Source organism: Protopterus annectens, chromosome 9.part0 (assembly GCF_019279795.1).
Source record: "Protopterus annectens isolate FY-2018-M chromosome 9.part0, PAN1.0, whole genome shotgun sequence".
In the NCBI taxonomy this organism is placed as follows: domain Eukaryota; kingdom Metazoa; phylum Chordata; order Ceratodontiformes; family Protopteridae; genus Protopterus; species Protopterus annectens.
In genome coordinates, this window is record NC_056743.1 from 176585667 (window position 1) to 176598358 (window position 12692).

Here is a 12692-nt window from a genome sequence, read left to right on the forward strand (position 1 = left end):
TGTACCTTTAGAAACCACATATTACATTTAAAACATTTAGTACCCTCCTCTTGTAGTAATGATAGAAATACTGTTTCACCTGACCTTCTCTTAAGTTTAGTTTAAAATGGCAGAAAAACATCATAGCAGTTAGTATTACTACTCAAAGTAATCCATGCTTCTGAGGCAATTACTTTTAAAGAGAATATGGTAATCCTAATAGGTCAGGCAGCTAGGTTTCTGAGAGAGAAACGTTCTCCAGTATAACAATGTGAAAAGGAGTTTAGAGGGTGTAAACCATTCAGCGACATGAGCTGTATTTTCATCAAAAACAGTATAATAGCTAGCAAAGGTATAGAAAGGGTGGAATGAAGGGACAGCTTTGCTGGCCACAAGCTGTCAAAGGGCATGATCTGCACTTTAGAAGAATTACAGACTAGTATGCTGAAAGCATTATCAGTATGCAGGATATCATGGCTGTCCAAATGACATGACAGTCATAGTCTGTTAGGAACTTTAGCAAAAAGCAATTTTTGTATCTACATAAAAGCTCCTTGCTACCGTTTAGCAAAGAGCTATAATGTATATACATACTTTAACCTGAAGACAGTTTTTCCCCCTTAACTATGTGCCTGTCAATTTGGGGTCAGGGCAGCAAATGGGGACAGGCACTACACATGGTGCCAACTGACCTTGCTTCAGCTTTGTAAGTGCTAGTGAGCTAAAGTAAAGGTCTGTCTTGTCAGACTTTTACTTTTGTAACAGTACAGCATCTGCCACTAAAAGCTATGGACAACTAAAAGAAAAAAAGAATGTTTTCCACAAAATAAAATAAAATAGAATACAATAAAAAACATTTCACTACTGAGTAGGATCACGGAAATGTTTCAGCTATTCTTCAGTGTTATCCCTCTAGCAAAACATAATCCTCTTCAAACACTATGGGCCTATCCAGTGTGGAAGGAATAGCAATGGTGTTCTCACCTTGGGTCAGTGAGCCTTTCTCTGTTCTTAGTCTTGGGGAAGTAATAAAACAGGCAAGAGAATTACACACTCAGAGTCCAATTTCTTTCAACTAGGCATCACTACATGTGCAACCTCAACAGATGCAATTCTGCTCAGGACACTGAAGTACAGAAAGGGCAGTGCTGATATCCCTGAAAACATTACTCAAGGTTGTTACTTGGGGTGCCCCCCTTCTGCTCATTGCCAGCTGATGACAGGTGCAGCTCAATTCTTTACTAGTCAAGGGAAGCCAAGAGACATGTAAAGAGCTACAGGTTGTCTAAAATTGAGGCTTTTGTCTGAAACTCAGCCTCCAACTTTTTTTTTTTTTTTTTTACCAACTACTGTCTATATGATCTTGGCTTGAGTGTATACCAGGAACTCAACTGCTGATCCCCACATGGGTTACTCTCTATGGGCACCACTCACTGTCACGACACAAGCCTCAGGCTTTTCATACTTTTCCCCTGTGAGTGGATGGACTGAAGCGGCACTTGTAATTCTTCCTATTATGCACAGCAACTCTCTCAGGCACTATAAACAGTGCCATGACTTGATGACTGCATTAGTACTTTAAATATTTCAGCATGTAGGCAATGAACACATGAACCTCCCAATATTGTACATTTGTATTAACATGCAAACTGTAAGACAGAAAAGAAGTGGAGACAGCAGAGACCGAATCTGTAGTCGATCTGGTACTTGATATCAAAACCTCAATCAGCAGGATAAGTAAGCAACCCTGACAACAAGACTGTGAAAGCAAGAGAAATTAGCAAATGAAATCCAAAAATAAATGCTCGATGTATTACAGTTTTAACTCAAGATGAGAAAATGAATGCACCCTACTGTAAATGATATCTAACATCAGTAGTCAGGTTTGCAGATGACTGCAAATTGGGAGCAATGGTCAATTACCCTCATGACATAAACATCTTAGAAGATGGTCTAATACAGACAAATGACTGGCGCCAAAGTCAAAGACTGTAACTCAATGCCAATAAATGCATTATAGTGGTTTTTGGGAAAACTGCCATCCAGACTAATTATTCCATCAATAAGTCACCCCTAGAAGTTGATCAAGTGGTCGGGGATTTGGGAACATATGTAGACAGTAATTTAGCATATGACCAACATGTGGCTAAGGTAGCAAGAAAATCATTCTATCTTGCCCAACTTATAGGTAAAGGCATGGCATTCAGGTCCAAAGAACTCATAGTGCCACTTTATTCAGCCTTTATCAGACCCATCATTGAGCATAATGCTCATTTCGGCATCATGTCCCTGACCAAACATATGCAACAGCTGGAATGCTTACAAAGGTTCTGTATCAGGAGAATCCAGGGTATTAGCAAATTGTCCTAAATGGATCGCCTTAAAGCCCTATCTCTACAGGTTACTGACAGGCAATCTATGCTTGGCATACAATGCATCCTTAGGTCAAGCTCTGATGGACCTTTTGCACATCTGTAAAATGAACAGCATCAGAACCACTAGATCCAAGGATTAAAATTTTGCTTGCGAAATAAATAAGACATGTTGGCGAGACAAGTGTGTGTCTCAGAGATCCCCATGCTCTGGAACAGGTTTCCCATCTTTGTGAAGTAGAGTTTATCCCTAACCCTATTTAAGCTTAACCTTGACCAATGGATTGAAAATTGGAAATTCACCGCAGGTCTGGCCCCAAGCCTCTGACAGTTGAAGCAGACAGTAATGCCCAAACTATCAATCCCCCCCCCCACATAACTTCTAGAAAGTTCCTAACTAACATACTCCTTCCTAATAAACACACAATGCACAGGGATCATAACTGGGAAGGACTGCATGGCTAGGCTTATAAAGGCACTGTGATCTTTAGTCTGGTGTAGAACTATAGCCTGATGAACCTACAGTGCTGCCATTATGATTGAAGAATGGGCCAGACATGTATTTGCTACTGATGTTGGTAGTTCCTTAAACTAAAGAGGATCTCTGTCCTGGTCAGTGAATTGTACTGGTAAGAACAGCCACAAACCCATTAGGAGAAGCTTCAAGTAATTCCATACTGCACAAAAACAGTCTTTTGACTAAGACAGACTCAAAACACTTCAATTAACCTTGAAATATTCTTACAAATAAATACTTTGGTAAAGGTAATGCATCAGTTTCTGCTATAGGCCTTTGCTTAGCTCAATGCTGAAAAAACATGCTGAGAGTTAACAGGATGCTAGCGTCATCTCTTGGTGCTGCAGGAGGTAATCAGGCCAGAAGTGCCAGAAAAAGCTGAAAACACAGAACAGACCTAACTGCATAACATTGGGCCGAGCCTGATGTTTTCCATATGAAAGGATGAACTGGTAGAAGTTTTGCAAAGGGAATTCATAAATATGATCTGCTTAGCAATCAGACAAGAACCATGGCTTTGGGAATCCCTAAATGAACATGTTTCTCAAGAAGGAACGACACTAGGCTCATAACACAACAATTTGCTGCTGGTGTGTTATTTTGTTCTGTTATGATGTTTAGTAATTCCACTACTTTTCATTTCTGCACACCATGACATGAAACATGACAAAATATTTGATCATTTCCCAAATCAGTCTTTCACAAAAGGATAGCAATAATTTTTGAACATGTTAACACTGAATAAACTGACAAAATATGCAGAATATTAACTGCTAGCATTTAATTGGAAACTCTTTCACTCGTGTCAGTTAACTTACCCATGATTCATGGTACAGAACTGTTAGCAGGTACAGAGCATAGTCATAATTCTGCCTCCGTAGAGGACATCTGTAGAAAAAAAAAATGGAAGTTCAGACATTCTGTTCTTACATTTGCAATCATAAAGCAGCCTTGCCACACACATGTAAGCTAAGAAGGAGTGGAAATATGCAATGTGGATGTTGTCATGGAAATGATGTAATGTTAAGAACTAACACTGACACAAGACAAGCAGATGACTTTTTTTTATAATAAGCAACAGTTCTATTTTCCTGTTTGCAAACAGGGAATCATTATTCAAGAACTGTTATATTTGTCACACAAATCACAAATAAACATTACTTACAGGTCACAAGAACAAATAGCCTTATATAAAAGATGGAATCAGTGATACTACAACTGCATTATAAAACATCAGGAGTCTCTGCACATTATTTTCTCTAGATCCAATAGTCCTTGGTCATGGAATTTGTATGATCAGAAATAGCTTTCTAGTCTTTTTGGTATTTGAAGCAGACAAGCAAAAAATAATATGACTGCAATTGTAAAAGAATTCAGCCTGAGATTACAAAACTTGTAAGCAATAATGAGCACACAATACAATCTTTGACAAACTAGCCGTACCAACTTATCCTATGTCACAGGACATGCAACTCTGACCACTTGAATGTATAATATAATTACTTTTTTCCGCTACAATATATAACCAGTATTCAGAAGAGGACCTTCTTAATTCTGTACCTGGGATATGGTAACACTTACTTGGTCAACACAAGAATTAAGAAACACTTTCTGCAACAGCTATGGAAATAAATAAAGACAGATGAGCTATGAGCTACTTGTTTATTTTCTTCTCAGAGAGAACATTATGACTTTTTCTCTGTAGCAAGGGTTATTCAATAAATTTCTTATCCACCATAAACTGGGATGCATTCTCAAGTGATTCAATTATATCTCTATGAATACCAATAATGAATACTGCAGCAAAATCTGTGTAGACAACATCTAACAATTTCACATCAAGTCTCAAAGAGCAAGTGTGTTTGTGTCCATATACATATAACAACACACACACACCACCACCATCACCAAACCCTTTTTCCCCCATTTCCTAAGTGGGACCAGAGTGTCTTGTCAACTGCTGCTCTTTCTCTCTCATAATTCACTGTCACTCTTCTACCTTCTTCAATAGTCACACCTGACTGTCGAATGTATTTTGTCACACAATCCATCTATATCTTTGCTGGATGCCCTCGCTTCTTCTTGCCTTCTTTCTGCCTGACCCAATTCTTCTTCTCCAGAGTGTCTACTACTTTTCTGCACGTGTGTCCAAACTACCGTAATCTTTTCTCTTTGACTTCTCTGCAATTGGACCTACTTTGACTTCTGCTCCGATGTCCTGATTTCTTCATCAGTCCCAGTGTGCATCCGACCACCCACCTCAGGCACTTGTTATCTCCAGTTCTCTGCCTTTACTTCCTGGTTTCGGTACCATACAGCAGTACTGGTCGCACCACTGTTTTGTACATCATATTTTTCAGCTTCTTTGGCATTCTTCTGTCATACATTAACCCTGCCATTCTGTTCCAGTTGGCTACAGCCCCTCTAATACTAGCTTTGACCCCCTCATTCAGACCTCCCTGCTCTTCCACCACCTCTCCCAGACACCTGAAGCTGTTAACCTGTTCCACTATTTTCCCCTATATTTCGATTTTCAGAGTCTTCTGATTTCCCCATTTGCTGTCATTACAACTGTCTTATTTGTAACTCAGTTTCATCCCATGTGCCTTTAGTTTTGCATTTCATTCCTCTAACTTTTGCTGAAGTTCTTGTTCGGAGTCTGCCTGTAATGCCACATTGTCTGCAAACAGCAACTTTGTTGATCTGTTTCTTCCGACTTGTTTGCTGATGTAGTCCATCACCAGTGTGAGCAGCAGTCGGCTCAGATGTAAAACCTGAAGCACACCCACTCCCACTGGGAACACTCTGTGACACCAATCACTATTTGTATTTAAATCACTGGGTCCTTGAAGGTGGCCTGCACCAATTCTACCAATTATCTCTGTGACATTTCACCACTTCAGGACTACTCAAATCTGCTTTCTTGGGATTTTGTCATATGTTTTCTCCAAGCCTAGGAATAGACTCTTAGACTCTTACTTATTTTATCTTCTTCTCAACTATCTGTCTCACTGCAAACTTGGGTCAGTTGTGCTGCATTCTGATCTGAATCCGAAATGCTCATCTCCCATCTTACTTTCTACTACCATGTATATTCATTTATCAAGCATCCTCTCCAGAACATTTATGCAGTGTGCCAACAGTTTGACACCTCTGTACTACCCACAGTTATGGATGTCCCTTTGTTCTTATACACTGACACTAGTATGCTTACTCTTCAGTCATCTGGAATAAGCCTCTCTCTCTCTCTCTCTCTCTCTCTCTCTCCATACTATTATGAGTACCCCCAGGAACCACTTCCCCTTCTGTCTCGCCCAACATCTTGTTCATATCTGCTCTGACCTCATCTGAGCCTGGTGCCTTGCTATTCTTACATCTTCTAGGGTGGGCTCCTCCTCTTCTTTCATTGTAGGCTGTGACTTGGGGGTTTTCTTCATTCTGAAACTGCTGAATGTATTCCTTTCATCTGCCTTTGATTTCATTTGGACTGGTGAGCAGGTTGTTACTGGCATCCCTTACGAAGTGTCTTTTTTATCTTTCTGTCTTTGCCTTGCTTGTTTGATCCAGCCACACAGTGACTTTCAAAACGATAGTAAAGTGCCTCTGATGCCTTGTTCTTTGCTACTGCAACTCCTCTCTTAGTTTCTCTGTTAAGATTACCATTGTTCCTCCTTTGTCTGGTCAGCCTTTTCTATCTCCCACTTTTTTTCTGCAATTTTTCTTCTTTTGATGACTTCCTGGACTTCTGCAGTCCACCACTAGCTTTCCTTATGTGCCTTATTTTTCATACCCGGTTCTGCCACATACCTGTTCTACAGTCCTCATACACACTGTTTTGAGGTGCTGCCATTCTTCAACACCACCTATATCCTCTTCCTCTTGAGATGCTACAGCCCTTAATACTTGCTTCAACTTTTGTGCTTTCTTTCTAGTCAACTTTCAAGTCTTCAGCCTAGTCTCAGTTAACATTAGAGCCTTCTCTGAACACTGCCACAGCTGACTGTGACAACCAATGATTTATGCTATGGGATTACTGCTTCAATGGGATGACGTTGCAATCGCTGATTCTGCCTCATTGCCACTTTCTCACAAGGAAGAATTCTGCCAGAATTGCATGTTGGCTACTCTTGTAAGTAATCTTGTGACTCTCTCTTTTGTTGGCAACCATCAAGCCATTTGCTAGACAGAAATCTAGAATGGCCTCTCCTTTTTTATTCCTGTTGCCCCACCCATGTGGACCCAGGCAGCCCTCATATCCTGCTGCGTCTATCCGGATATGTGCACTCAGGTCATCCATTATAAACACCAATCAAGTTTTCCTGCTTGATCTAGAAGGTCCTGCATCTGCTGTCTGAATATACTCTTTTCTTCACTATCAAAACCCTGCTGGGGGCAGAGGCTGAGATTATGAACAGTGCCCGATCCTTACACTGGAGTTTGACTGCCACAACTCTATCCTTAATTCTCAAAGTTCAATATACCTCCAAAAGGCAAGATTGGGAGTCCAAAAAATAGCAAAATTCTCAAGTAAAAAAGTAGAAGGAATCCCAGAAGACAAAGCTGTAGCACAATTCTTTTAATAAAAACAAACCTTGATAACAAATGGCGAGCGCTTTCACGCTAACAATAGTTTATGAAAATAGAAATTTATTTTTACATGCAAAATGTACATGTATATATTTATATATATTTTTGACTGCCAAATGAACTAAGGTTGATATATTTCAGCCATGTAGTACATTGTCTTAGATAAAACCACAGACTTAATAATCTGGTTAAATAAGAGGTACCACATCATTATAAATTTTATTTAAAGTACATAAGGGTTATATTATTATGACAGCTACTAAGTAGGGCAGGACCAGCTCAAATGTCACACTGATGGGGAAGGGATGTGAATTTAACATGTGTACCAATGACACTTTGTTTTACAGCACAATAAACCACTCCCATGCCTGATAAAAAGTATATATATATTTAGAAAGCTTGTGAGGAAGTTATTACTCTATTTTTGTTTTACTTGGATTGCTTGTCTGTGTACTTAATAAAGGATTTTCGACTGGAAACAGACTTCCTGCCTTACTTGGATTACTTTCGAATACTTAGCAATGCTGTACAATTATATATTTTCTATTATTATTTTTTGTTTTGTTTTGACTTAAGACAAGTTTAAGTTTGCTACTTCTACTACTATTGTCTGATCTGATTAATATACAGTAATTAACTAGAAAAATATATGGACTGAAAATCTTCCCCACACAGAAGTTTCTTACACTGTTTTCCTTCAGATAATAGGGGCATTTTAGATATTATTAATAAGAATTGGCATGTTTTATCAGCTAATGAAGGAATATATAAAACAGTTGGATCATACCCTACAATCAGCTACAGGAATTGTAAGTCCATTAACAGAAGGATTTGTTATAAGGATCCAACCCAGACTTTTGACACCTACACAGAGACAAAGTACATTCAGTTGTAGGAATTGTAATTTTTGTGGTTATATGGTCAACAGTAAAGTTCATACATCCTCCTACAGCCAGGGTATATACGTTTTGCCACTATGCTGACTGCACATCTTCAAATTTAGTATATTTCACCTACTGTATTAGTTGACCCAGACTTTATGTAGGATAAACAAACAGGACACTTAGAGAGAGGGTGAGAGAGCACGTATATAAGATCAACAAAAGGGATATTTCTATAGCCATAGCCAAGCATGTCGCACACGCAGGTTCTTGTCATACTTTTAAATGTTTAGTTCATGGATTGGTATACAAGGACTGTAGGAGGGGGGAACATTAGGAATAAAACCGACACTCTTGAACAGAGATGGATTATTAACTTACAAGCAGATAAGTTTTTTTGGTCTTAATGATGCTGTCTCTTTAAAACCTTTTTTAAGATACAGACCACTCTCACACTAGGAGAGTTAGTATTCTTTGTCAATTTTGAGGCTTTATTTTTTTTATTATTAGTTTTTCATTAATTTATACACCATATCATGTTCATGATTTTTATTGTATGTATATTTTGCACATCCTGAACACTTAGCTTTATTAGTTGTATTTTTTTATGTAATATACACCTTTAGTGCTTCATGTCGCCTTGTCATGTTTCCCCTAAACAGGGAAGGTAGATTCATTAGATTTTATTAAGCAAACAGTTATTTTTTCGTAAGTGCTGATGCGTTGCTGACAATTACTCCTATACATAGCAATTCTGAATATTTTAACATTTGCAACTCAACAGATTAACTTTGTCACAGGTCATATGTTTTGAAATAATGTGTTGTAATAGGTTTTTATTGCATTTTGTTAAATAGCTTAATTTCTTTTGATGCAATTTGTTTTACTTTATTTTGTTATAGATTAGGTGTTTTATAACAGTGTTCACTGTATTTTAGACAAATTGTAGACATTTTTGTTGTTTATTTATGATGTAATTTCCAGTTACAAAGTGTGACTATATTATTTTTGAACATCTTCAATGAGAGTTTTTTAGTGACCATAGAGATTAATTAATTAATTCATTTACATTTGTTAACTGGTTAGTGACTGACTGGGCTAGTAGCCTGTTTAGGAGACTCGGGGAGAAAAGCTCTGGACAAATTATAAGCAAGATTATAAGCACAACAATTACTAAGAAAACAGTAGTTAATATAGCATAATACAACAGTACATTAGTTTAACTTAACAGTACATTAATACAATATTCATAAAAACAAATAGTTCTAGCTACACATTATAGCAAATTACAGCAGTATAAATGAGTTTATCAGAACTCCACTAGAAACAGCTGTAGTTGTTTGAAGTGAATGATAGTACAGAGTTGAGAACACATTAGGAGGGTGTTATCCTGGTAAAGTACAGTGGCAGAGCCATCTGCTGGTGAGATATTCTTTTAAGATTTTTTTGAAAGAAGAGGTGTTGGAATTCTTTTGGATGTCCTGAGGTAGAGTGCTCCAGACCTTGGCTATTTTACTGGAGTAGAGGGAATCACCACGATAGTTGTGTGACTGGGTAATTTTTAGCATTAATTTGTCAGAGGATCTAAGGGGCCTGCAGTTAATATTGTGTTGGACCATGTTAGAGAGGCAGGGCAGTTACTGAGGTTGTGGAAGACTTTGTGGGCAAAGATAAGTTGGTTTAGAGTTAACAGGTTAGGAAGCTCCAGCCAGTTGAGGTGCTGGAAAGTAGAACAATGATGTGTTTTGTGGGGGCAATTGGCTGCAAACCTAGCTATTTTGTTTCTTGCAGGATTCTAGATTATTAAGGTCAGTCTTGCTATGTTGGTGAAAATATGTGAATAGATGAGGGTAGATAATAAGTGGGCTCTAGCAGTGGCTAGTCTGGCTTGGTGAGTGAGGTAAGGTTTGACCCTGTAGAGAGTTCCTAGTCTGACATGGACTTTTTTGATCGTTAAGGAGATGTGTGTATTTGGTCTGATTAGTTTGGTCAGTTTTTGTTTCATTGGTGGAACAGATACAAAGGAGTAGAGGACTTACCCTGGATGATTTGCTAGTGAAAATCTTTAACTTAGTCTTATTTGGGTTTAAAAGGAGTTAATGCTTGAAGAGGAACGTTTCCATGTCCAGGAAGGATGTTTGCATTTTTTGTTAAGTTCTTGGGGAGAAGAGGCTGAACAGATAAGTGAGGAGTCGTCTGCATATTGGATGACAGCTGCATGTTGGGTGGCGGAATTTAGGTTGTTGGTAAATATGATAAAAAGGAGGGGTCCCAGTATGGATCCTTGGGGTAACTTCAGTATATACAAGCAGTAGAGGAGAGATATTGTTTTCCCATTTAGTAGCCTGACAGTTTGAAAGGCAGTTGTGGAACGAGGTTAGGGATGAGGAGTTATGACTGTAGTTTGCAAGTTTGTTGAGAAGCAATTGGTGAGACACAGTGTCAAAGGCTTTAAACATATCTAGAAAAATTGCACAGACCCATTGTCCTTCATTTTTAAGGTGTTGAATAGTGTTGGTTAAGATTATTAGGGCAGTGTTAGTACTGTGCTTGGGCCTGAAGCCGTGCTGTGAGGGCGACAGCATGTTGTTGGTGGTGAGGTGATTTAGAAGCTGTTGGTGGATACATTTTTCTAGTATTTCAGCTATGGAAGAGAGGATGGCAATTGGCCGATAATTTGAGATTTCTCTAGAGGGGCCACCCTTGTGAAGGGGAATGATGTAAGAAATTTTCCAAGGTGAGGGACATAGTGTTCAGAGACAGAGCGATTGATTAGGGTGGTTATGGGGTAGGCTATGAATGGAGCAGATATTTTCAGGAATTCATTGGGTAGCTGGTCTGCAGCAAGACATCAGGGTTTTAGTTTACTTAGGAGTTTTTTTACGTACATAGTCTGAATGTGTTTGATGGAGAAAGTTTGTGTCTTCGGTGGTGGGAGGTACATTTAATGGGCAGAGTTGTTTACGAGGGTGGTGATTGAGTTAATAAAGTGGAAGTTGAATTGCAATGCTGTGGGCTCAGAGGTATTACAATTGGAGGGAGCAGGGGTGGTGGTTTTACTAAGGGTAGTAGATGTTTTGCCAAAACTTTTGTCGGTTGTTCAGATAATTTTTTGTGTGGATTGAAAGTAAGTTTTTTTGTCATTGAATATTTTTTTCTTAGCTTGATTTCTTAATTGCTGAAATATGGTGAAATCATTTTTATTTTTGGTGGCATGGTAACGTGACCAGGCTTTGTCCCTTTGTTTGATTAGAGCAGTGATTTTCAACCTTTTTCATCTCATGGCACACACACACACACACACACACACACACACACACACACACACACACACACACACACACAAAGATCTCGTGGCACTCCAAAAAGTATATTATATTTTTTGCCGAAGTGACAAAAAAAATAGGTATAATTTTGATTGATTTAAGAAGTCTTTTCCTCTTGTTTTACTTGCCTTTAATATTTAATGATATATCGGAGCTTGACGTCGTCTTTTGTGCGAGGTCGAATTTAGGACAGGCATACCCTGAGTCGTCTTCCAGGGTTTCCAGCAGCGATCTATTCTTGTTCTTTGTGGAAAAGCTTGATTTACACAAATACGACATGAAGAAAGGAAGAAGTGTTTGTTAGCTCAAACATTTCTACTGCAGTCTCTCTTCTGATTCTTTCTTCCCAAAGAAAAGTATTAATTTTATCGGTGGAAGTAAGAATATTTTCATGTTCACCTTGCATACTTATTAAAGTGTCTTCAAAGATTGAAATAATTCAGCAAGAAATGTAACCTTATTGCACCAAAGCTCTTCACTGAAAAAATGTGCTGAGATTGTTGAGCTGTCAGAAAAGTTAAAACTTCCTCCTTTAGTTCATAAAATCTTGATAGGCGGTTATCTTGCGGTTGAGTTCTAACTTCTGTGCGCATTAACAACTGTGTGCGAGAAGCTTCCATAGAGGAACTTAGTGCTGCACATAATCTTGAATTGAACAACCTGCTTTTTATATAACTGACAATTGTGACAGTCTCGTCTAGTACTTTTTTCAGCTTGGGTACTAATGATTTTGACGTTAGTACTTCTCTGTGGAGGAAAGAATGAGCAAAAATAATTCTAGGATTCTTTTTTTGAGCCAGTGTAACAAATCCTTTTATACTTCCTGACATAGAGCGGGCACCATCCGTACAAATACTGATGCAGAAATCCCAAGACAAGCTATGCTATGACAACTGAAGTAATTAACATCAAAATATCTTGGCCCCTCGTTGTTTTTGGGAGTGGTTGATAAAATAAAATTGTTCTATAATCTCTTCTTTATAAATACATCTACTGAATGGTAGAAGTTGAGCTTTGTCTGTCACATCAG

The 12692-nt window shown here is 38.4% G+C and overlaps 1 protein-coding gene across 2 annotated transcripts in view; it reads right to left on the reverse strand.

Annotated features, from left to right (window-relative positions):
• Nucleotides 1-12692, reverse strand: part of MRPS35 (mitochondrial ribosomal protein S35) — a 556289-nt gene that overhangs the window by 159969 nt on the left and 383628 nt on the right. For both annotated transcript variants that reach the window (XM_044082715.1, XM_044082717.1), the window contains exon 7: nucleotides 3687-3756. In XM_044082715.1, the coding sequence (XP_043938650.1) occupies nucleotides 3687-3756 (70 nt within the window). The remainder of the gene's footprint in view (nucleotides 1-3686; nucleotides 3757-12692) is intronic.